General features: G+C 37.4%; 1 protein-coding gene across 2 annotated transcripts in view; it reads left to right on the top strand.

Moving 5' to 3' along the window:
* The window catches only part of LIN9 (lin-9 DREAM MuvB core complex component), a 61,392-nt gene that overhangs the window by 14,789 nt on the left and 24,220 nt on the right, over positions 1–22,383 (top strand). For both annotated transcript variants that reach the window (XM_059840700.1, XM_059840699.1), the window contains exons 5-14: positions 446–579; positions 4,598–4,723; positions 9,584–9,741; positions 10,858–10,991; positions 12,213–12,332; positions 12,504–12,605; positions 17,347–17,427; positions 20,791–20,916; positions 21,241–21,423; positions 21,530–21,627. In XM_059840700.1, the coding sequence (XP_059696683.1) occupies positions 446–579; positions 4,598–4,723; positions 9,584–9,741; positions 10,858–10,991; positions 12,213–12,332; positions 12,504–12,605; positions 17,347–17,427; positions 20,791–20,916; positions 21,241–21,423; positions 21,530–21,627 (1,262 nt within the window). The remainder of the gene's footprint in view (positions 1–445; positions 580–4,597; positions 4,724–9,583; positions 9,742–10,857; positions 10,992–12,212; positions 12,333–12,503; positions 12,606–17,346; positions 17,428–20,790; positions 20,917–21,240; positions 21,424–21,529; positions 21,628–22,383) is intronic.

The following is a 22,383-nucleotide window of genomic DNA, read 5'->3' as shown; positions in this document are numbered from 1 at the left end:
TCCTGTCCTAGCTTCATCCTCAACTTAAGAAGAGTGAGCAAGAGTAGAAGTTCTAGTGCAAATCAGGCAGGTGCTGTTGCTGGCATCTGAGCTGCAGCACCAATTGTGCTCACCTGAGACAGTTGGTGGGCCCTCAGAGTTTTGAAGTCTATATGTATTTTGGTGCCATGCTGTTGTTACCAATAACATGTACTTTGCAGTTCTGGAAAATGTTTCTGTTAGAAGAGCTTTGTATGGAGATAATGGTATTGATTCTGCTAGAATTTGCTGTCTGTTCTGTTTGATTGCATTGCTGATATAATGCAGTAAGGGTTGTTCTAGATCTGCAAGAAAAACATTGCTATGAAACATCATGTGCAGACTTTTGTCAGGAAAATCTGGTTTATTTGAATACTGAAAAATATTAGATTTTATTTGACTGTTTGTTTATTTTTTTACTACATAGAAGTTTAGTACAACAATGTCCACGCCAGAAAAGAAAGTGTCACAGAAGATTGGTTTACGGCTTCGGAACCTGCTCAAACTGCCCAAAGCTCACAAGTGGTGCATATATGAATGGTTCTATTCAAATATAGATAAGTATGTTTGGTTTGTATAATTATCTCTTATTAGTGTAAAAACAAGTAATTTTCTAAAATTCAGCTGCATAGGTCCATATATTGGTTAGATACTCCAATTTATTCTTAAATTACTAGTTATGGAAAGGTATTTTGTTTGGTGGTGATGGTGATGGGTGTTTTTCTTTTTTCTAATGAGCAAGGTATGTGCTCTTGGTTCTTTGCAACTACCAACTTTAGAAAGTCTTCTATAGAAAGCCTCTCTTCATGGATGTGATTTTCTTTTTATCACCTCTGCCTCTACCAGATACCAGATTTTATTCATAATGCTTTTAGCATCTGAAACGTGAAGATATCAGAACACTTAGACTTTTCTGAGCCCTTGCATCAGTGCTATACAGAGGAGATAGGAAGGACACTACTTTTTCATAAAGTGCTGCTTTCCTAAAAGGTGTAAATGTTGATATTAAATATTTTTTTCTATTGTCCTGTTTTTATTGTGATCACTAACAGAGCTTCAGGCTGTGACTGTTCAACTCTTGTCCAGATATCAGCATCCTGCCTGGTTCTCATAATACATTTCCTGGACTGTTTCTGCAGTTTGTGCCTCAGAGTTTTTGGCACTTGTTCTCTTAATGCCACTATCACAGTGGTGTGAATTGTTTAAAATAAATAATTTCATTTCTAAAATGTAAAAATCATTATTGACCAATGGAATATTAAAATCTATGGTGTTTGACTAATAGATGCAACACAAGTATTTAATATTCTAAAGAATGGCTTCAGAGTTAAGTATTATTTTCCAGAATGTATAAACAAAATAATTACTGTTTTTCCTTCCTATTTTGATCACAATTGCTGTAGCTTTTTTTCCTTAACTGAGAAGGCAGTCATAGCAACAGAAAAACATTTTGGTATATATTCATCAGAAGTGGGAAAATTTCATGTCCATTTTAGTTAGTTTTAAATTCATCATCTCTAAGATTTAATTCCTTTGAAAGAATTAGTCTTTTCATGCTTCTTCCCCAATTACATGGAAAAAAAAAGAATAACCCCAACCCTGCTTATTTCTAGGAGTAATTTTAATATGTGACATTTTTAATAATGATTTTTGCAACGAACCAAGAACTTTTAGTTTATTTTTAAAGAACTGTCTACAAAACTGCAGGTCTGTCAGTAGGCTAGATTTTGAGTTTAGCAGGTAATTCTGAAATGCTCTTTGATAGTTATCCATATTATCCATGAATGCAGGTGTGCTGGGTTCTCCTTGGCTAGACCAGGTGCTCATCAAAGCTGTTCTATCACTCCTCAGTTGGACACAGGAGAGAAAATCTAACAAAAGGGTCAAAGGATGAGATAAGCACAGGAAGAGACCACACCACTCACTGTCATGGGCAAAACAGACTCAACTTTGGGAAATTAGTTTAATTTATTGCCAATCAAATCAAAGTAGGATAATTAGAAATAAAACCGAATCTTAAAACACCTCCCTTCTTGAACTTTATTCCCAGTTCTCTCTTCTCTCTGTCCAATCCCCCATAAGCACAGGGGGACAGAGAATGGGGGTTGTGGTCAGTTCACCACCTGTTGTCTCTCTGCTGCTCCTTCCTCCAGAGAAGGAATCCTCCCACTCCCATGGGAGCCAGTCCTTTGCAAAGTCCTCCAATGTGAGTCCTTGCCACAGGCTGCAGTTCTTCACAAACTGCTCCAGTGTGGGCCCCTTCCATGAGATTGAGGAATAGACTGCTCCAGTGTGGGGAGCACTTGACAGAAAACCTGCTCCAGTATGGGCTCTTCTCCATGGCTCCCAATCCTGCCAGAAGCTGCCCCAGCAGGGACTTCCCATGGGTGCACAGCCTCCTTTGGGCATCCACCTGCTCCACCGTGGGGCTCTCCATGGGCTGCAGGGACACAGCTGCTTCACCATGGTCTGCAGAGCAATCTGTGCTCTGGTGCCTGGAGCACCTCCTTCCCAAACCTTTTCTGGGTGCCTGTAGAGCTGTTTCTCTCAGACACTCTTGCAGCTTTGTCCTGCTGCAGTTGCACAGGGTTTTTTCCCCTTCCTAACTAACATTGTTTCATAGGCACAGCCACCATGCTGATGGGTTCAGCCTTGGCCAAGAGTGGGTCCACCTTGGAACCAGCTGGTGGTGGTTCTGTGGGATATGGGAGAAGCTTCCAGCAGCTTCTCAAAGAAGCACCTCTGAACCCCACCTCTGCCAAAACCTTTCCTTGCAAATCAAATACAGCTTGTACTGCTCATAAGATATTAAGATATTATAGCATAGTTTACTAAGAGACTGCATATCTTTGGAAGGAAAACTTTGATACATCTTGTTTGGAGTGATATGAGCCAGGCTTAATGAGAAGCTTAAAAAAGTTTAAATCATAGAGCTATCAACTGACAAAATATGGCTCACTGTACAAATCTCTGAATATTTAAATCAAATTATTGCATCCAAAATTGAAATAATCAAATAAAATGCCGTGTCTGCTGTAAGTTTTTGAAATATTTTTATTTCTACAACTGCCATCTGTGGTTATTAGATTATTGAAGCTGATTTAGTTCAATTCTCTATGTAGTACTGCAGTGGACTGTTTTCTGTAAAGTCCCATTGATTTTGGGCCACTAGAGACTTCTGAAGTGCTACTTACTACTACAGTGATCACAGGCCCTCAGAAGCAGAAGCACCTGTAACTTGCTTAACTTGCTTCCACCATTTTCCAGAGCTTCCAATCCTGTGGATGCTGTGGATTTAGAGTTTGCCTGGACAAGAGTTAGTAAGAATAATCAAATATAGATTATATCTTTCTCAAAAAAAAAAACAAAAAACAAAAAACCAAAAACCAAACAAAAAAAACCTCACCCCAAGCTAAATAGTTATTCTTTATTCTTTATATAGATATGTTAGCAGTAGTGAATATGGATAAAATGATACTGTTGTATACTCTTCTGTGTCTGTTTCCTGAGCCTCATTGCTCATTCTTTTTGTTTTCCTTTTCATGCCACAGCTGCAGATCCTCCTACTGCAAAACTTTTCTGTTCTATTCTATTTTTGCCTGGGTTTCCTTATATCTGTGCACCTTTCCTTTCTCCTGCCACCCCAGACACTCAGTTGAAAGCAGTGTTGCTTCCAAGGTCCTCTTTGTTCTGTGCTGGGGTGTATTCCCCTCCAAACCCCAGTGCCCTGCACAGAGTGGAGAAAAGCAGCTTTCTCTAGGATGTAGTTATCCTTTTGTTCTTGCCAGGAGGGATCTATTTCAGTTGCTCATAGTCTTTTATGATTAACCTTCTATTAGATGGGCATATCTGCTGCTGCTCCCTTGTCTCCTCAGCCTAAGAAGGATGTGGTAGTACAAAGAAAAAAGGCAGTCATAAAACAAAGATAGAGATGGGTCATAGCATCAGAGAGAAATTCCTCAGTTGTGCAGGTCTGTTCTCTGAACTGTCACTTCTCTCATACTGATCTTGTGCTTCACCATGGACTCATGGGGTGATACAATAGAAGTCTCACCTGTACAGATGTAGAGAATGATGAGTTGGTTCAATTTCCTGTGTTTTGGAAACTTTTGTTGAGAATCTGAGTTACAATTGAATGAATTGATGAAAAAAGGTACTTTCTGTCTGTTTCTCAGTACCATATTGTCCTTCCCTTTAGTCTCAATATTTCACTCTCTGGTTTTCTTCAGTGGGTTGCAGTATCCTCGTGACACTGAGCTGACTCTGCTGAAGTTTCATTTGGTGCCCTTATATCCATTATAGAGCAGGATGAATTATGTGTATTTCTCTGTAGAAACTAGAGAAAGGAGCATTTTTAAATGTCAGTGATAGTAAGAGTCAAAGAACAATAGTCCTGGAAACTTTCTTAATTTGTTTTTGTCTGAATTAAAATTGTTCTTTGAATTGAATGTGTCTTTTTCATGTGACTAATTTATATTAATTTTTTTTAATGTGTTTCTGACAATGGATGTTTTTTGGAATCTTGTGACAAAAGTTTACTTAGTGTGGTTAATACAGGACTATAATTGTGTTTCAACAGGCCACTATTTGAAGGAGATAATGATTTCTGTATATGCCTGAAAGAATCTTTTCCAACTTTGAAAACCAGAAAATTGACAAGAGTAGAATGGGGGAAAATCAGGCGATTAATGGGAAAACCACGGAGGTAATTTTTTCTTTCTTTTCTTTCAGCTGTTACTTACATGTAGCTTTGATGTTACTGAAATTATTCCTTTTAAAAAATTTTGCATTCAAATAGTAGAACAAACCAATATCTTCAAAGTAGTAAAACTCATTGTATTGAGGTGTTCTCTGAGCACCTGTCTCCCTCACATACCCTATTCCTTAAATGTATATGTCCATGTAGCTTTCATGAGCCTATGCTTGAAATGTTCTCTTCCCACTTCAGATAACTAAATGTCCTAACTAGGTTGTGTTAAAGTTTTTTTGTATCTTTTATACTGCAGTGCTTCCTCCCCTGGAAAAGCTGGCCAGTTTTTCACTAAGGGGTTTTTTTCTGTCTGTAACCAGCTCTTCTTGGGGAAAACAAGTGTACATTTTCACCTCATTTGTTTTATTATTGTTTTTAAACCATTTTTTAGATCCTTAACTTTTCTTAGATTGGCTATCAAGACAGAGAAAAGATAAAGTCACCCATAAAGTGTTGTCCATTGTAGAGAAGAAACTAGAATTTAATGAAGGATATGTGGTTCTTTTTCTATTTTAGAATTTTTAATTCTTAAACCCTCTGATTAAGCTCAGGCTTTTCACAAAGCCTACACAGTGTAGCCTAGAGAAGGCTAAGGGAGGATCTCATTTTTGTACATAAATATTTAAGGGAAGGTACAGAGAAGATAGGGTCAGGTTTTTTTCCAGCATTATCTGGAGACAGGAGAAGAGGGAACAGGCACAAGTGGGAGGGTAGAATCTCCATCCTAAGATGTACTCAAAGGCCCTCTGGACGTGGTCTTGGAAAGCCTCCTGGAGGTCATTCTGCTGGAGGGGTTGGAGGAGGTAACCTTCAGAGGTCCTTCCAAACTTGACCACCCTGTCTTTGTATAAGTAGTGTTTCATAAATTAATCAGCCTTGTATTTCTGCAAATGCAAACACTAAGGCACTGAATCAATTTCTTCATATGGAAGATACGGAATATATTTCTGAGTATAGTCACTGAATATTCCATTTCTTCAGTGATCACTGAGGTTGTATTTTGCATGATGGAGACCATTTCATCTTCTGTACCTGCAAACAACATAAGTTAAAATTGTCAGTCAAGGGAAAGCAGCAGAACCAGTTTGAAAATAGCTCCTCTAGGAAAGATGTTCATGTAATTTGAGCTTAGCTTAGATAACTTTTCCTTTGTTGTCATGCTTTCTACTGAGAAAGAAATGGTGTATTTGGAGCTTATCAATTTCTCTTTTGAATTTTGGCAAAAGTGTTACCTCTCTAAAAGATCAGCTTGCCTCATTCAGCAGTCTGGTGGACCATTGGTAAAACTTCAGAGTCTTGGAATGGTTTGGGTTGGAAGGGACCTTAAAGATTGTCTGGTTCCAACAGGGACTGCAAAACCCCATCCAATCTAATGGGTCGCAAATTTCCTATTGTTTTTCAGGGGTTCTTTGCTTTTATTTTTTTAAGTCATGGGGAGAGTGGGTTTGGGTTTGATTTGGGAGGTTTTGCTAACAGTCATTGAACTTTTAAAAAAGAGAGACTCATGCCAAAGGAACCAAAGGTCTAAATAGGCAAGGAATTGCTTTATCTAAATTCTGAAATAAAAGAATTTGAGTAGAAGAATTTGAGTAGAAGTATTTGAGAAGCATGAAGTCTGATTGTTTGTTAATGCAAACTTTGAGTTACTGCTTTATAGCAACATAAAATAAGCATTCCTGTTTGCTTTTTATTTCTATACTAGTTTTTTTTTTTTTATTATGGTAGTCCTTTGCAAGATGTTAAGAGTGTTCTTTGGCCTTAATTTTAAAATATTTTGAATTATTGTAAATCATTTAAATGCTTTTTCAAGATGATTTTAATCTACCTCTAGAGCAAAGATTTTTTTATTTTACCATTCTGTTAAAAATTTCTTCTCTCTGTCCTCATCATATGGAGGCAAGCTATATACCATGTCAATACTGATATCTCCCTATGAGGAACTAAAAATAAATAAGACATTTTGCAGCCCCAGTGTTGATGGCAGAGGATAATAGTGTCTCTGTGATAGTTTTGCACATGGTTGTCATCTTTTTCTTTTGTTTGTTTTGTTCAAATATATTGTAGTATTTTCTTATGTCTGGTGCTACCTTAAATGTCCTATCACACATCAACAGTGTGTTTGATTGGCACAGCAGTATTCTTCATGAGAGCCTGCAAAGCTTGTAAGATTCCTGTAGACTGTGGGGAAAGATATGCTCCAGGAAAAGGAAGAGGTAATAGTTAGTTTTGTGTACTCTGTGTCAACTTAATTTGGCTTGTGAAATAGCAGTGGATATGAATTAAGCTTAGATCTGCTTGTCCTGCCACTCCATGATGGTGGTGATTCCTGTTAGTTCAAATTCTCACAAACAAGGTAAAAACTGAGAAGAATGTTCAATCTCTTTAAGAAGTCTCTACAGAAAATGAATGAGTTTGCAGTTTTGATCTGTACTGTAGTTTTAATCTTCATTTTTTCATAGGATGGCATGAAGATAACCTTCATTAAATGCATTTGGGGAATGCTGGGGTGGAGGTTTTCTTTAACAGAAGTCAGAAATATATTGTAAATACTTTCTACATCCACAGTTACAGCATTTGGGACAGAGACTTTTTAAGACCATCTGAGCTATCAGTAAAACACTTTTGCTGTTTTAGAGACCTTCCAAGGTCAGTGATTAGTATATCAGCATTTGAATTTGTATTTCTAAGACTACGAGTCAAAAAACATCAGGTGATATTTGCTGTTCCTAGTGCAAGACCCTGGACATTATTAGAAGGACTAATACAAAGTCTGTATGGCTTTTTTTCTTTTTTCTTTTTTTTTTTTGCCTGTTTTGTTGTCTCACTGTGGCTAGCCATTCTTCTCAATGGACTTGGAAAGCTCTGACCTGCATTTTGCACTTGATATTCACAGCCCACTACAAGCATAATTTCATACCTGTTCCTCCCCAGTAGTAAATATGAAGTCAATAGCATCAATAAATGAGAATATCCAAGTAAGCTCTTCCTAAGTTTCCCAACCACTATCCCTCTCTATGTCTGCCACATCCCTTTCCAGATACTTTAATTTCCTAAGAGGAACACTGGAACAGTACATAATTCCAGGTAAACACATTCTTCTCTTCAGTGGTAAGCTGGTGAGTGGGACACACACCTACAGCCTCAATCTACAGCAGAATTTCTAGGCTATACAAAAACTAGACTATACAAAGTGGTGATTTTTGTGCTGATAGTGCTTGGAAAGCCTCATATGGGAGCCTTCACTGCATTTCTGCATTACCTGACAAAAGTACCTCACAGCTTCAGCTCATTCTTGCTTATGTTTTTCTCCCATGTCTTGCTTAGGACTAGGATCTCATTGTGATAACACTGGGAGAAAACAGGTGGCCTATGCCCCATATAACTTAGAAAACCTGTAAAACATAAAAGGCAAGTGATGTGTGCATATAGAGTGTGAAACTGCTGGGCACTGTGAAACAAAATGGTCTCAGCATCCTGGCGCCTTAGTGCTTACAGTCTTCTTGTACACAATGCCAGGAAGAGAAACTGTGGGGAACAGTGAAAGGGCTTTGTGGGACTCTCACAGTGAGGGGTATACAGAAGAAAACCTAAGAATGTTTGTTTCAGCATGTAATAGGAGAGTAGTAGAAGCAGACTTGGAAAAAGGAGTTGACTTCTTAGTAGTACTGGGTTGGAGATGGCTGAGGAACATCTTGAAGGGATTTAAGTCAGAAAATAATTTGTAGCGTAGTAGAGGGAACCATCGGCAGAGTTGACAATGTCTTCTAAAATAACTTTATAAAATAGAACTTCTTATGGATCAGTAATCAATGTATAACTGTATGAGTTCCACAGAAAATGTTTAATCTGCATTTGACTGCAGTAAAGCAATTAAGAAAGGTAGCAAATTATTTGATAAATAACTTTCTACAATCAGGCAGACTTAAAATAACATTTGTGTACCTTTTTAAAATTACTTTTTTCATTGACACAAGAATGAAGAAACTTTTTTTAGTAAGGAATGAAAGATAGGATTGAGTCCTTAATGTCTGTGTGCTTATCTCCCTCATGAATCTTGCCTATTCAGTAGGTTAGAAATGAAAATTAATACAAAGTAAGCACTTTGGGAGTGAGCCTTGCATCTATTAGATTTCATTTTAAGAACCGCCCTACCCCCCAAAATGGGGAAGAGGACTACTACAGATGATCTGATTTTTACTCAGTAGCCCAAGATCAAATAAACTTTTACTCTGGGAATCTGAGAACAGTTCATCAGTGTAAGAGAGATTTTGGGGCTGAGCTGTGCTTTGCACAGGTGCAATGAGATGAGGCAGAGAAATGCCCTTTTATGTGCTGAGTCTGGTGCCCTTTCATACTCAGCTTAATTGAGCTAATAAGCACACGTGAAAGGGATCTTCTGTGTGTCAGTAAGTGCTGGCAGCCAGGGCACTCACAGGACGCCCTCCTCAGTGCATTGAACTGGCATCCAGGGCAGACTGGGGCCAGCTTTAGCTTTGTTGTGACCCTAGATGGATCCTTATAAGCAGAAAAAAAATCCTAAGTAGTTGTGCTCTTTAGATATACCACTGCAACAGCTACTATTCCTGAGTATTATTTTAAAATAGATTCTTATTTTAAGAGTGAGAATTCTGAGGAGTAAGCTTGTCTAAATGCATTAAATGAGATTTTTTTTCTCTTGAACACATCATCCCAAGCTTTTTCATTTTCTCACACTGATTTTTTAAACTGTGCCTATTAATTTGATGTGCCTTCACATATATATGTTTTGAGTGATTAATGTAAGTATAATATATATTTTATCTAATGATATTGCAGGTGTTCCTCTGCATTCTTTGAGGAAGAGAGGTCAGCATTAAAACAGAAACGGCAGAAAATCAGACTTTTGCAGCAGCGGAAAGTTGCAGATCTTTCACAGTTCAAAGATCTTCCAGAAGAAATTCCATTACCACTTGTAATAGGAACAAAAGTTACAGGTAATTTCTTAAAAACAGATGAAATAAGCAGCCAAGTGTATTTTGCAAAGATTTTAGTAAGTCATAATCCACTTAGCACATAATTATAATAAATGTAAAATATCAAAATTGTGTTGGTTTTTTGTTAGTTGATTGAGAAGGTGCTTGTGAAGATTAGCTGGTATTTTTAAAAGAGTGATAAGGTTTTGAGGTGCAAACTTATGCAGCAGAAATAATATGATTTATTATTTCTGCTGTTCAAATTGTAAGATTTTTTACATGTCAGGTATATCTAACACATTTTGGAGAGAAGGAGATGCTTGATTTCAAAATACTGAGTGTTGTCTGAGTTTAAAATCTAACCTAATATAAATTTGAACTTTATTTTCCCATAAATAGAAAACTACCTGTTTTGAAACAGATACACAGTTGATATTGCAGTGTAATTGGATGTGTATGCTGAACAGGACATTGCCTTACTAAAAAACCTTACAGCTGAGGAAGGAATATTATTGAAAACATTCCACAGGTTTTGCCTAGTTTTATGAAAATTTGAATTCCTCCCTCCTGTCTGATTTTGGTCCAGGTGCTTTTCGCTTCAGCATCGAAGCCATGACTGTTCATTGCATTTTTTGTGTTGAACACCACTGCCCTTAGCTCTTGCTGAAGAGCAGGTGTGCACCACGCTGCCTCTCCTCACTCTCCTAGACCTGTATCCTTCCAGTGTGGAAGCACCTGTCTTCCACACTTTTATTTGCTAAATATGCAGTCATCAGAGGAGAGGTTCAGAGAGAAGTGCTGTGCAAAATCATCTGGAAATTGACTTTTGCCTGCAAAATCTGTCTGTCAGAACGTACTGGCTATGAAACAGTGGGAGTTTCTTAGACATAAGTGTAGTGCTTAGGATTAGATTTGGGAAATATTTGACCTTCAAACTTGAATTTGGTAAAAACGTTGATAATATTTCTATTACATACTTATTTTCTGGGTTTGCTGGGTTTTTTTTTCCATTTAATATACAGCCTTGAAGTATACATATAAAGAATTACTTGCAAAAGAGGTAATAAACCTGGTTTTGTTATTTGTGTCTCAGCATTGTAATGTTTGGTTTCTTGGTTCTCCTGTTGTTCTTTTCAGCCCGTTTGCGAGGTGTCCACGATGGTCTGTTCACTGGACAAATAGATGCTGTAGACACTCTTAATGCTACCTACAGAGTGACTTTTGACAGGGCAGGTCTTGGAACACACACAGTCCCAGATTATGAAGTTCTTGTAAGTATTAATGGCACATTCTAAAAGTAGCTGTAATAAGGAAATAAAATTTTAAAAATCTATAATGATATGCTTTAATCAAAAAGAAGAAATTGCACTCAGGTGATATTGTCATAAAGTAGAAACAAGAATAACAGATGCATGGGAAATTCCAGGATAATAAAATTTTACTCTTTATGGTTTTACAGAACAGGGTAACCCTCTATGATTAAAGCAAAATGGCTCAGGGTAGAATAATTTACTGGACCAGCTATTGTAGGCTGTTACAGTAGCCTGAGTTCAACATGAAGAAATACAATGAGTAGTATAAGATCCCAAAGAGAATCCTGCAATGGGATCCTGCCAGGATTTGCAGAAAATGTTCAAGAAAACCCTGGCCCTTTGTCATTTGCCAAAGTCAGGAAAGGCCTGTGGGAGTTGCAAACAAGTATTGTGAGTTCATTGAACTTGATTACGAAATTTCTTCTGCTAATGAAGCTACCTGGGAGGATGTTTTTTTGGTCAAACAATTGGAGATTATCTCCCAGCTCCTAGGCTTTGTTCCTGCAGGCAGTCCAGCCTAGACTTCGAGATTTCTGGAGGACCTCACTTTCTTGTGTATCTTGTATGGTGTTGGATCTACATAATTCTTCTAGTCTGTGTCATTGTCACTATAGGACACGAAATAACACGATGCACACACACTGCTGTTCTCAAGGCAGAAAAAGGGAAGTTTATTTTCTGACTCCAACATTTATAGATTTCCAAAAGTTACAGTGGATTGGAGGGTGAAAGTGCCACTTCTCCAGTGACACTGGACAAACCAACAGTCCATCAAATTTCTCCTCCTCCATAAAAGAATGCAAAACAATAAGTTATTTACAGAAAGTGTGTGAGAAAGTTTGTTACAAGAATGTAAACATCAGAAAGCTTAGAAGAACTTAAAAAATCAGGGTGACACTATCATGGTCTGAGTTTGGATCCTCTGCTGAGTTCCTGTTGTGATTTGCCTGCCAGTAGAAATGTTCATGCAGCTTTTATTTGATGTGATAACGCTTTGAAAACTCCTAGACCAAAAGCAAAACGTTCATCTTTTCCTGCTGGTGGGTTGGGGTGCGGATAGGCACAGCTAGTCCAGACCCCAGAAATAAATGAATTGCGTGTTCCAAAAGGGTAAAAATTAATCAGACACTGAATTATATCCTTCCTTTCCCTTTCTCTGTCCCTGTCCCTGTGTGGCAGAGTAATGAGCCTCATGAAACCATGCCAATTGCTGCCTTCGGACAGAAACAACGGCCTTCGCGCTTCTTCATGACTCCTCCCCGATTGCCCTACACTCCTTCACTCCAGTCTCCAATCACAGTAAGTTTCTTTGTTCAAGTGCTGTTCATCACCAAAGTATTTTTTTGATACTTGAAGATGTTACCTTAAAAAGTTTTTGAGATTAATTTTCTGACATTATTTAGCATGAACAAAATTTTAGCAAAACCCTGTGAAAAGAAGGAATTCATTTAGATGTTTTATCCTTTATAGGACAGTGATCCTTTATTAGGACAATCTTCTTGGAAAAACAAAATTTCAGGCACAGATAGTGAAACACTAGGAGGCTTTCCAGTAGAATTCCTCATTCAAGTGGTAAGTATTAACTGCAGCTCTTAATTTTGTTGTTTATTGTCCTTTTGTGTTTATTCTGCCAATTCTTCTGTGATGCAATGACCTTCTGTTAATTTATGACAAGTATGGTAATAGCCAGGTTAACTTTGGAAGAGATGTTCATATTTGTTTTTCATTCCCCCTTCTTAATTTTCTCACTTGTTTATAACCTTTGAAATATGCTGCTTTTCAGACCACAGAGGTCTTCAAAAGTGTCTTATTTTCCCGGATCTACCATTTTATCTTAAAAAAAAAAATATTATTTGTACATGCCGACTTTAAGACTTCTTTATTTATTTAAAGTTTAGTTGCATTGTGCAAAGAACATTTACCTATATACATTATCATATTTATTTTCTATTATATAATGTTCTACCCTCTTGGAGAAGAAAAGCAACTCTCATTTCCATGCAAGCAAACATTCATTTTATAGATAACACTACACAGAAAATCCTTTTTTCTTCACCTTTATGAAATAATTTCTCAATGGTTTTTGTGTACTAGTTCAGAAGAGCACAGACAAGTAACGTTCGGAAGCTGAGGTTCACTGAATATTAAAACACACTGAAGCATTTTCCAGGATGGTTGAGGAATGTAATTGCTCATATTGGCTTAGCTTAAGATCAGTGATTGAAGTCTTTAACAAGGAAAGCAGTTTTGAACATGCCAAAGGAGATTGGAATGATTCATGTTTAAAATATTAAGAACTGAGAAATAAAATGCCTCTCAGATTTTAAAGTCTGTGTAATTGGTCAAAAGAATAAATTTGTGTCAGAAGCTCACATGACACACTAACATTTGGGCCATTCAACATAGTGGATTTTGTTTGACAGTATCATCTATTCAGCTTTTTTAGAGGAAACTTGTATGAAGCTGAGTTTGAAAAAGGTGGCATGGCATCTAGCTAAGAAAATTTAAAATAGATGTAGTTGCTGTAAGATTAATTATGGTAAAATTCAAATACACAAAAGATACAGTCTTTCTGCAGCTAAACTGTACCTGCAGCTGTTGGAGTCACTGAGTATGATCAGTGAGACTTTCTAACTAAGGTGTATTGAGCTTTACATCTACCTAGTACTTCAAATTGATCTGTTTATGATATTGTTTCTGCATTTTAAATATGAAAATGTGTGATTTGTCAGTCACATGTGGTTGTATGTTACTACTCAGTATAAGGAAATCTGAGTTTTACAAGTATAGGCCTCTTGCAAAAGGTGGCATTTTACAAAGATACCACATTAATATGTATTTTTGCTTGAAGATTTTCAAACTGCTTTGAACAAAATCAATCCACAGATTTTTGGTGTTCGTCTATTTGAGCAACAACAAAGAATCACAGGGCTTAAACATTTATTGAAGGACTCGAAGCATTGTTTTTAAGAATCAGTTTTTTAATTAGAAGTTGTAGGAGGTACTGAAATTTGGTATTGTGCAATACATGAGACTGGTGAATGCTGATTATTGATTGTGCTGTATTCACCAGTCCAGATGTATTTTTATGTTAAGGGTTGCTGCTCAGGATGTTTTTTTAGCCTTTCTGATAGACTGGTACTTAAAAAAAGTCAAATGTCTTTTTCTCATTTAATGTTGATTCAGGAAGTAAATGGTCAAAAACAGTTTGATTCCAGGAAAACTTTCTAAAAAACTATTGCCAGGCTTTTATAGCCTTCTTTTGCTATTTATAAGACCACAAATAAACAATTTTGGACAAAACAGAAAATACAGAGCACAACTCAAATAAGGTTTAAACCCAGTCCTTTATTTCCTTTATCTGAAATTAATTTGGAAGAAGAGGAAGTGAATCCAAAATCACATGTGTACAATGACAAATAAATGTTAGGAATATTCTCTTTACCTATAACTTGAAGTTTTAAGCAAATATTGGGACTTGTAACAACTATTTTAATCATTGTTCTACACTGTCTTCGTTTTTCTAAATCTTTATATTTATTACTACATGTTACAGTTTGACATCTGAGACTGTGGACTGATGCATTAGAAGACTGGCTCAAAAATTAACATGATATTAAGAATAAAGTCAGCAATAAATGAGTAATTTTTTTTTTTAATGTCTTACATCACATAATTAATTAAGCATGAATCCTTAAATATTTCATATGCTATATGGCAAGTCAGAATCGATAGATTTCATTTGTACATTCTAGACAGTATTTAAATTTGGAGGACGTTTTTCCAAGTATTCAGCTACAGCTTTTTTATTTTCCTTCCTCCCTTCTTCCTTTTTGTGTTTTGGGGTAAAGAATTCGTTTGGAAGGCAGCACTGTAGGACAAAGCAGATGTTGGCAGGGTCGCTGCATGCCCGGTAGAGGGAGTGTGGTGATGCAGCACGGGCTCTGCAGTGACCTGATGTCTGCATGTGGGGAAAAGAGGGATCTTCCCGACTTAAATGCACTAGGAACAATCTGAACACGAGCACTCGATTTTTGGCTGCTTTCTCCTTATGAAAATTTTGAAAATATTGCATAGTAAGTTAGCACACGCTGCATTTTGAAATGCTCATATTTTATGACTAACAAATGAAATCAGAAGTGAAAATCTAAACATTCTGGTTGGGTTGTCCCTTCATTTCTTTTAATGTGGAAAAGCATTGTACTAAAAACTTGTTTCCAGTTTATTGAGAAGTATAAATTGCAGCAGTAAACAGGATGAGTTATGGTGAAAATAGAGTTGTTAGGCAAGAATTTCTCAAGACAAATAGGGCTAGACTGAATTACAGCATTCACTGGCAGATGAAAATGGAGGTCTATGTAATAAAATGTACCCCTGAGAGAAAGTTGGTGGACATGATATACAGTGAAAATCCTTAGAATCAGATTATCCTGATCACTGGAATATATCTTGGAGTAGGATGAATATAATAGAAAATCCAAGCTCATCCAATGGAGAACTAACACTGTGCATCCTCACATGTGTCTGCACATCAAAGTAGAAGTTAAGAATTAAATGCCTTGCAAATTTGGGGAACAGATTATATATTCTGCATTAATTTGGGGACTTATCAACCTCATGAAGGAGAAGAATGTGTTAGGCAGTTGCTGGCTGGTGACGACAGCATAGCTTGACAAGAACTTCTTGGCAGCAGTGGCAGATGGTGTACAGTGCTTTTCTTCCTCACAGGTGTTTTATTGGCAACACAAACACTTGTGTGGAGTGTTAGAAACTAGATCAGAGAGGCAATCCAGATCACAAGTAACAATTTTAAACCTTTTCTTTCTTGCCCCTTCTGAATTTGTTTTTTTGTCATTATCTCTTCTGTGATTGGGTTCTTCATGCAAAATGCAAAGAGCAAAAATGCAAGTGCTGTCACTGGGGGACAGCACAGGGACAGAAATGAGCAGCTGGAATTGGGAGGCTGATAACCCACGCTATATTGCCTCTGTGCCTCTGGCCATGGCTCACCATCCATTCACAATATGAATCTGGCAAAATATTTGGAGTAGAAAGAGAGAAATACTGATGCCATTTTACAGGTTTCGTTTCGTGGTGTGTCATTCCAAGTGCTGTTACAGACTTTCTGTGCTCACACACAGGAAAGATGGCAGTGAATGGAAAAAGATACAAAAAGGGTCACAAAAATTTAAGAGATGAAGAGCCCTTTAAGGGAGTGGAGTCTGAAAAGGCTTAGGTTGTGCTTAGTGTGGTGGAAGAACAGTGGAGAAGAGATGCTTTTATTGTCTCTGAATAAACAGGGATAACTACAGGGAGGAAACACTATATTTAGCTGAAAACCAGCTTTGGCTGTTTGGCAATTTCAAACAAATTGCTATGAAGTGAAAAAGAATGCATTTAGCATGGAAATTCCCAGGCTATTCCTCATTAGCTGCAAGAGATCCTGGAACAATTTTCTAACTACAGTTTGTGGGGGCAAGCAACCTGGCTGCATTAGGACTGAACTTAAAAATCACAAAAATGATTATATATTACTCAGATGTGTGTTGAACTAGGAGTTCACGTTTCTCCCAGTCACATGTTTCACTGCTAGGATGCAGTTAACCCCTCTGGAATTTATAAAACCTGAAATTTTTGTTCTGTTTACTCCAGTAATAAAAGTGTTGCTGGTTGTAGTGAAGCTAGGATTTCTCTCAGGGCCCTAGAGTATGAATGGTTTTGGGAGTGATGAGTATGTTACAGGTGCTCCCAGTGTTTCTACTTCAGCCTGCTAGGTCCCCAGGGCAGGAGACACAGGGTATTCCCATCACAAAAGAGGGAAATGGAAAGCCCAGAGTTGTTCTGTATAAAATAGATCTAATCTCTATACCAGGGTTTACTGCAGGAGTTTGCACAAAGGGCTGGTGCTCAGTGGAGGGCACAGCTGAGAGCTGTGTGGGGAAAAAGGTGTAGTAAGGTGAGTCATACTAATTGTAGTATCATGACCATAACACCCTTCACTCTCCTTCAGCCTATAAAAAAATAAAGGTTCTTCAGCCTCCAGCTGACCATAAATCATGTTAGTCTTCCTATAGGGAATTTCAGCTGATGGATTTTAGCACTCATCAATTTAGGGCCCTTGGAATCGCTTTAAAAATCTCTGGAAATTCCATCATTTAATTATTTTTATTTCTGCTTCTTAACTTGATCAATGACTGAGAAATACATTTTAAATTATGAAAGAAACAGGTATGGGTTTTTAATCTTGAATTTCTATGGCATTTCAAAACTGCTTAAGGACCTCTTCTTTCTAAAAATAGTTCCTTTGTTTTAGACCAGGTTATCGAAAATCCTTATGATCAAGAAGGAGCACATCAAACAATTGAGAGAGATGAACACAGAAGCAGAAAAGCTGGTGAGAATGTTCTCTTTTTTGGTTATTAAAACAGGTTATGCTTTAACAGCTAATGCAAATAAGGAGTGTAGTCTAAATAAAATTAATTAAGAGAGTAGTCTAAATAAAATCTGTATTTTGTTTCTTTCTATGACATGAAATGTCTTTATTATTTTTAAAGACAAGTCAGAGAGATCAGTTGTTTCAAATACGATTCTCCTTTGAAAGAACTGTGCTTTGGAAACTGATTAGTGTTAACATCAGGATGGCACATGTCAGTTAACACATAAAGTAAGGAAAGACTCCGTACCTTGAGAATTTGGAGTACAAGTTTATATGGTAAGACATTTATGCTAAAACTGTTTTGCAGGTGGTAGATGGTTAATACTCATTTCAGAAATTTTTGTTTAAAGCTCTGAGTGCCCTTGACTGGCCTTTAAAGTTACAGTACCACAGCAGCTACAGTGTAATTAGCAGCAGCAGCAGAATAGTTTTTCTTGCTAACTTTGTCTCATCAGCAGTCAGTAAGTCAAAATTATAAGAGTGGCTCTTCTACCACCCATGGCTATAAATTAACTTGAGAAAGCTCTCAGTCTCAGCCTTCTGCCAGCATCCATCCAGGCTTCTGTCTCTGCAGTGTACAGAAGGCTAAAGGTTTGTGAAGAAGGGAAAACAATTGGTTTATTTCTTGAAACAAAACAGTTGGGGTTTTTTTCCATGTGAAATACTTGAATGCTGAAAGATGTGATTTATTGTGGTGAGATTTCTCTTTGTGCTTTCAATGATCACGTGCATGTGTGCATTCTGTTACACTGCTTCCTACTGCCCCATCTCTTGTGTCTCTGTAATTTTCTTCTTCTGTGCCATGGTGTTGTTCTTCAAAACCTTGTTATCATTTCAGTTACTACATTATTTTTCCTGTATTTTGTGTGTTAGTAACTAAGCTAGATGCAAAGAGAAGCAAGATTAAAACATGTTGTTGCAACCTGCAACTCTGATAATGAAAAATTACCAACTCTTCTTAATTTTTTTTCTGAGTTATTTGTACTTTTGCATAGATAAGGAGGTCCATAGGAATGACAGCATCCTTCCTCTAGCAAGAACCTGAGTGTTAGCTCAGCTCCTAAGTCATAAATTACCTGTATTGTTACTTTTCTTGGTCTCCTTTTTCCACAGAATTGAAAGAGCAAAAAAGCAACTGGGAAGGAAACACAGAAATAGATACTAAATTTGCTACATTTTAGCTCACTTGTAACCTGGCTAAGGACTTTGAGATACTTTGACATTCTTCCCTGCTCTATTTCCTTTGAAACCTGCAATCATAAAGCAACCCCCATTACTGCTCAAGGCTGTCCTGATAAAAATAGAGGATGTGATACCTTCCTATTGGGCCATATTCTTAGCCCATCTTCTAATCCTCTTTGTCCCTTGGCAATCCCATTTGTGTTTGTGCCACTGAGTATGTGTTGCTTCTCCTTTAAAATATATTTTCTTTGATCAAGAATCTTTTTCTGACCCCAGTTCACTTCAACATCAATAACATACCTGAACTTCAATAAAATTGAATCCTTTGATTTCATTCAGGAGTACCTTAATTGTCAGACTTTGGTAATAATTCATACATTTGTTGTTTGATAATTGTTAGAGCACCACTGCTGTTTGGTTTAAAGTAATCCTTTTGTGAAGACTTCCGTTCAATGACTGATTCAATATAGAAATAAATGGAACTGACCAAAATCAGAAATGGTACTGATTGTAGGCCATTCTTATCTGGCAATAATAATAAATTTACACAAGTCAGGGGATGCCTTCAGAGGAGCTATTAATGTATATACAACTGTACATTTTTTTGTCTAATTTTTCTTGACATCACTGTACTAGTCTGGGTTGCAGGCTATAAACAAATCACTGTGTACATAAGTCAGTAAACATTTGGATAAACAAGTATAAATTGAAAGGAGGTACAATAAAAACAAGGTAAAGGTAATGCTGGTTGTCTCAGAGAAGCATCTAGATCCTTGGTGACAGAGGTGTGACCTGCTTCCCTCTACTGAAAGCCATCCATCTCTTGTCAGTTTAGCTGTTCATCAGTGTTTCCAGGTCTTGGGTTGTGCCCAGGTCAGAAACAGTGCTGCTGCTGCTGCTGCTGCTGCTGCTGCTGCTGCTGCTGCTGCTGCTGCTGCTGCTGCTGCTGCTGCTGCTGCTGCTGCTGCTGCTGCTGCTGCTGCTGCGAAATATTTCTTTTGTCATCACTAGCACAGAATGCCCTTAGCCTTTCCTCGCCAACAGGGAATTCATAATTGTCTACAGCTTTCACAGCTAAGCTGGAGCAGTACAGTTTGCTCTAAGGGAACTGGTCACTGGATAAGGTCTGAAAGATCTGATTCTTTATGTTCCACAGCTGCAGAAAGTATGCCAAATTTATGCCACTTTCCAGTGAATTCTGAAATAATGGTGTTAGTTTAAAGCCCTGTTAAGTTGGTACTCAGATTTGTAAATCCCTGGAGAGCATCTCAGTGATTAGGTTTAAAGGGGAAATTTGAACTGAACTCATAATTGAAACCTTTTGAGTTTTTGACCAGGATTATCCTTATGGATGCTCTCGACTTTGCAATTTGCTTTATCTTGTGTGTGAAATCTATAGCTACTAGTTTTGCTAGTAGGAAGTACTTATATCTCAGTCCTATGGCTGGAACTACCTCTAGCTTCTCTTGCAAGAGGCAATTTGGAGAGGAAATTTTATAATATATTGTATGTTTTGTTTCAATTTCATAAATATCACCCAAACAATGTCAAGCTGTATTCTAAAAAGAGTGTAAGAAAAAAGGTACTGTATTTTGGTATTTATTCTTTTTGTGGAAAATCGTGCTTACAAAATACTGTCACCAAATATAAGCTCTAGTAACTTTCTTTTTTGGCAGAACTGTTAGCTGTAACAGCAGGTGTGTAGCACTGAGTCATCCTCAAGTGACCAATAAGTTACTAGCCAATTGTGCCTCCCATCCTGCAGCAGAGGTGGTTGAGGCCATATTGTCCTGTGCTGTTCCTCTGCTTGCAGGATAGTTTTCCACTCAGCCAGCAGGGAGAAGCCATGCCCTGCTACTGGAGGAATAAGCAGGTCAGACCACAGTCACCTTCTGTAGGGTTTACCACCATAGATTATTGTAGCACTTCAAGAAGGGAATAAAAGCATGGTTGTTACCTACCCAGTTTCATCTGGAATTGTAAATAGTCATACTGCATTTTAATATTTTGTATGTTAACATTTTTCTATTTGACACCAGGATTTCAAATATCTCAGTATTATTTTCAAATAAAAGCTCCTTTAGATGAGTTCAAAATCTGGTATTGCATTAACTTTGATTTGCTTTGTGTTTTCTACAGAAATCCTATTCCATGCCAATTGGCATTGAGTTTCAGAGGAGATATGCAACTATTGTTCTGGATCTAGAACAACTAAACAAAGACTTAAATAAAGTTTTGCATAAAGTTCAACAGTATTGCTATGAGGTAAGATTTTGCTGGAATCTCTGTGTACTTGGTGGTTTTGCTCAACCTAATTAGAAAACTGAATTTCCTGGGAATAGAGGGGTGGGTGGGGGTCACACTGAAACGAAACTCTTGGTAGCTGTGTTGGATTCCTTCTCAGGAATTTGAGCTGCCTTTGAGCAACACTTTTCCTGATACCAGTGGCCTGCTCTTAAGTAGACCTACATAAAAAACCAGCACTGTGTACTGTACTCACACAAACTGTCTTTGAAATCATCTCATTTCACACATCCACCAAATGCAAAGGACATCTTCATTCTTAATTTCTCCCCTTCCTACCTGCAGCTTGCTCCTGACCAGGGCCTCCAGCCTGCTGACCAGCCCACGGATCTGAGGCGCAGGTGTGAAGAGGAAGCTCAGGAGGTCGTCAGACAAGCCAATACCTTGTCAACAGGACAACTCTGTGTGGAGAGTGAAAATTTAACTGATCTTATCTCCAGACTTACAGCAATATTACTGCAAATTAAGGTAAAAAGTTTGCACAAAATAGCTTCTCCTGTACAATATCTAGTATGAAAGCTCTGCCAGTTTTTGTGCTGAACTGTGAGAACATTTTTGTTTTCTTCTTCCACAGTGTCTAGCAGAAGGAGGTGATCTGAATTCCTTTGAATTTAAATCACTAACAGATTCATTAAATGACATTAAGAATTCAATAGACTCCTCAAATATCAGGTATTACTTTTGGAATATTTAATTCCTAATTGCACGCTTTGTGATAGTTCTTACTGTATTTTAGAGGTGAACATTGATTATAATTAGGGGGTTTAATCTGGTAACTTCTACTTATAGGAAGGGTCCCATCTAAAAGGGGGGCTTCCTAAAGTGATTGTGAAATGAGTTTTCTGTTTGAACCTATCAGTGAAGTAGCATGTTAAAAAAAAAAAAGGTTTTAAAGGGCTAAATTGATGCAGCAACGACTAGACTTTCTTGTTCTTCAGTAATTTATGACAACTAAAAACTTATTTTAGAACATTTGTCAGATTTTGAAATCTCACTAGTAATACACATATTTTAAACCAGAAAACAGTGCAATTTCAGTATTCTTTTAGCATACTCAGCCTCTTGTCTGTAAATATCAAAAGGTGGCATATGAGACAATTAGAGGTTCCGAGCAGCTTCCATTGGCAAGATTTTAAGCCAAGAAACAGAAGAGCAGCCATACTGTGCCAGATCAAAGGCCAGTCTAGTCTAGATGGGCCATTTTTCAACAGTTGTCACAAGCAGCTGCCTGAGGAGGCATCATAAAAATAGCAAGAATGTGGTAGCAAGGGAGCAGTGATACTTGTCTGGAGTACCCTGAAGCCTCCAGCAATTTGTGACAAGCATTTTATGCTGCTAAATTATGTCATTTAGAAATAAATCTAAATGCTAGGAGTTTTTTATATCCTTACTACTTGTACTGCTACATAATAATGGGAGACTGTACAC

Source organism: Haemorhous mexicanus, chromosome 3 (genome assembly GCF_027477595.1).
Source record: "Haemorhous mexicanus isolate bHaeMex1 chromosome 3, bHaeMex1.pri, whole genome shotgun sequence".
In the NCBI taxonomy this organism is placed as follows: Eukaryota; Metazoa; Chordata; class Aves; order Passeriformes; family Fringillidae; genus Haemorhous; species Haemorhous mexicanus.
This window is presented reverse-complemented; position numbering and strand designations above follow the sequence as displayed.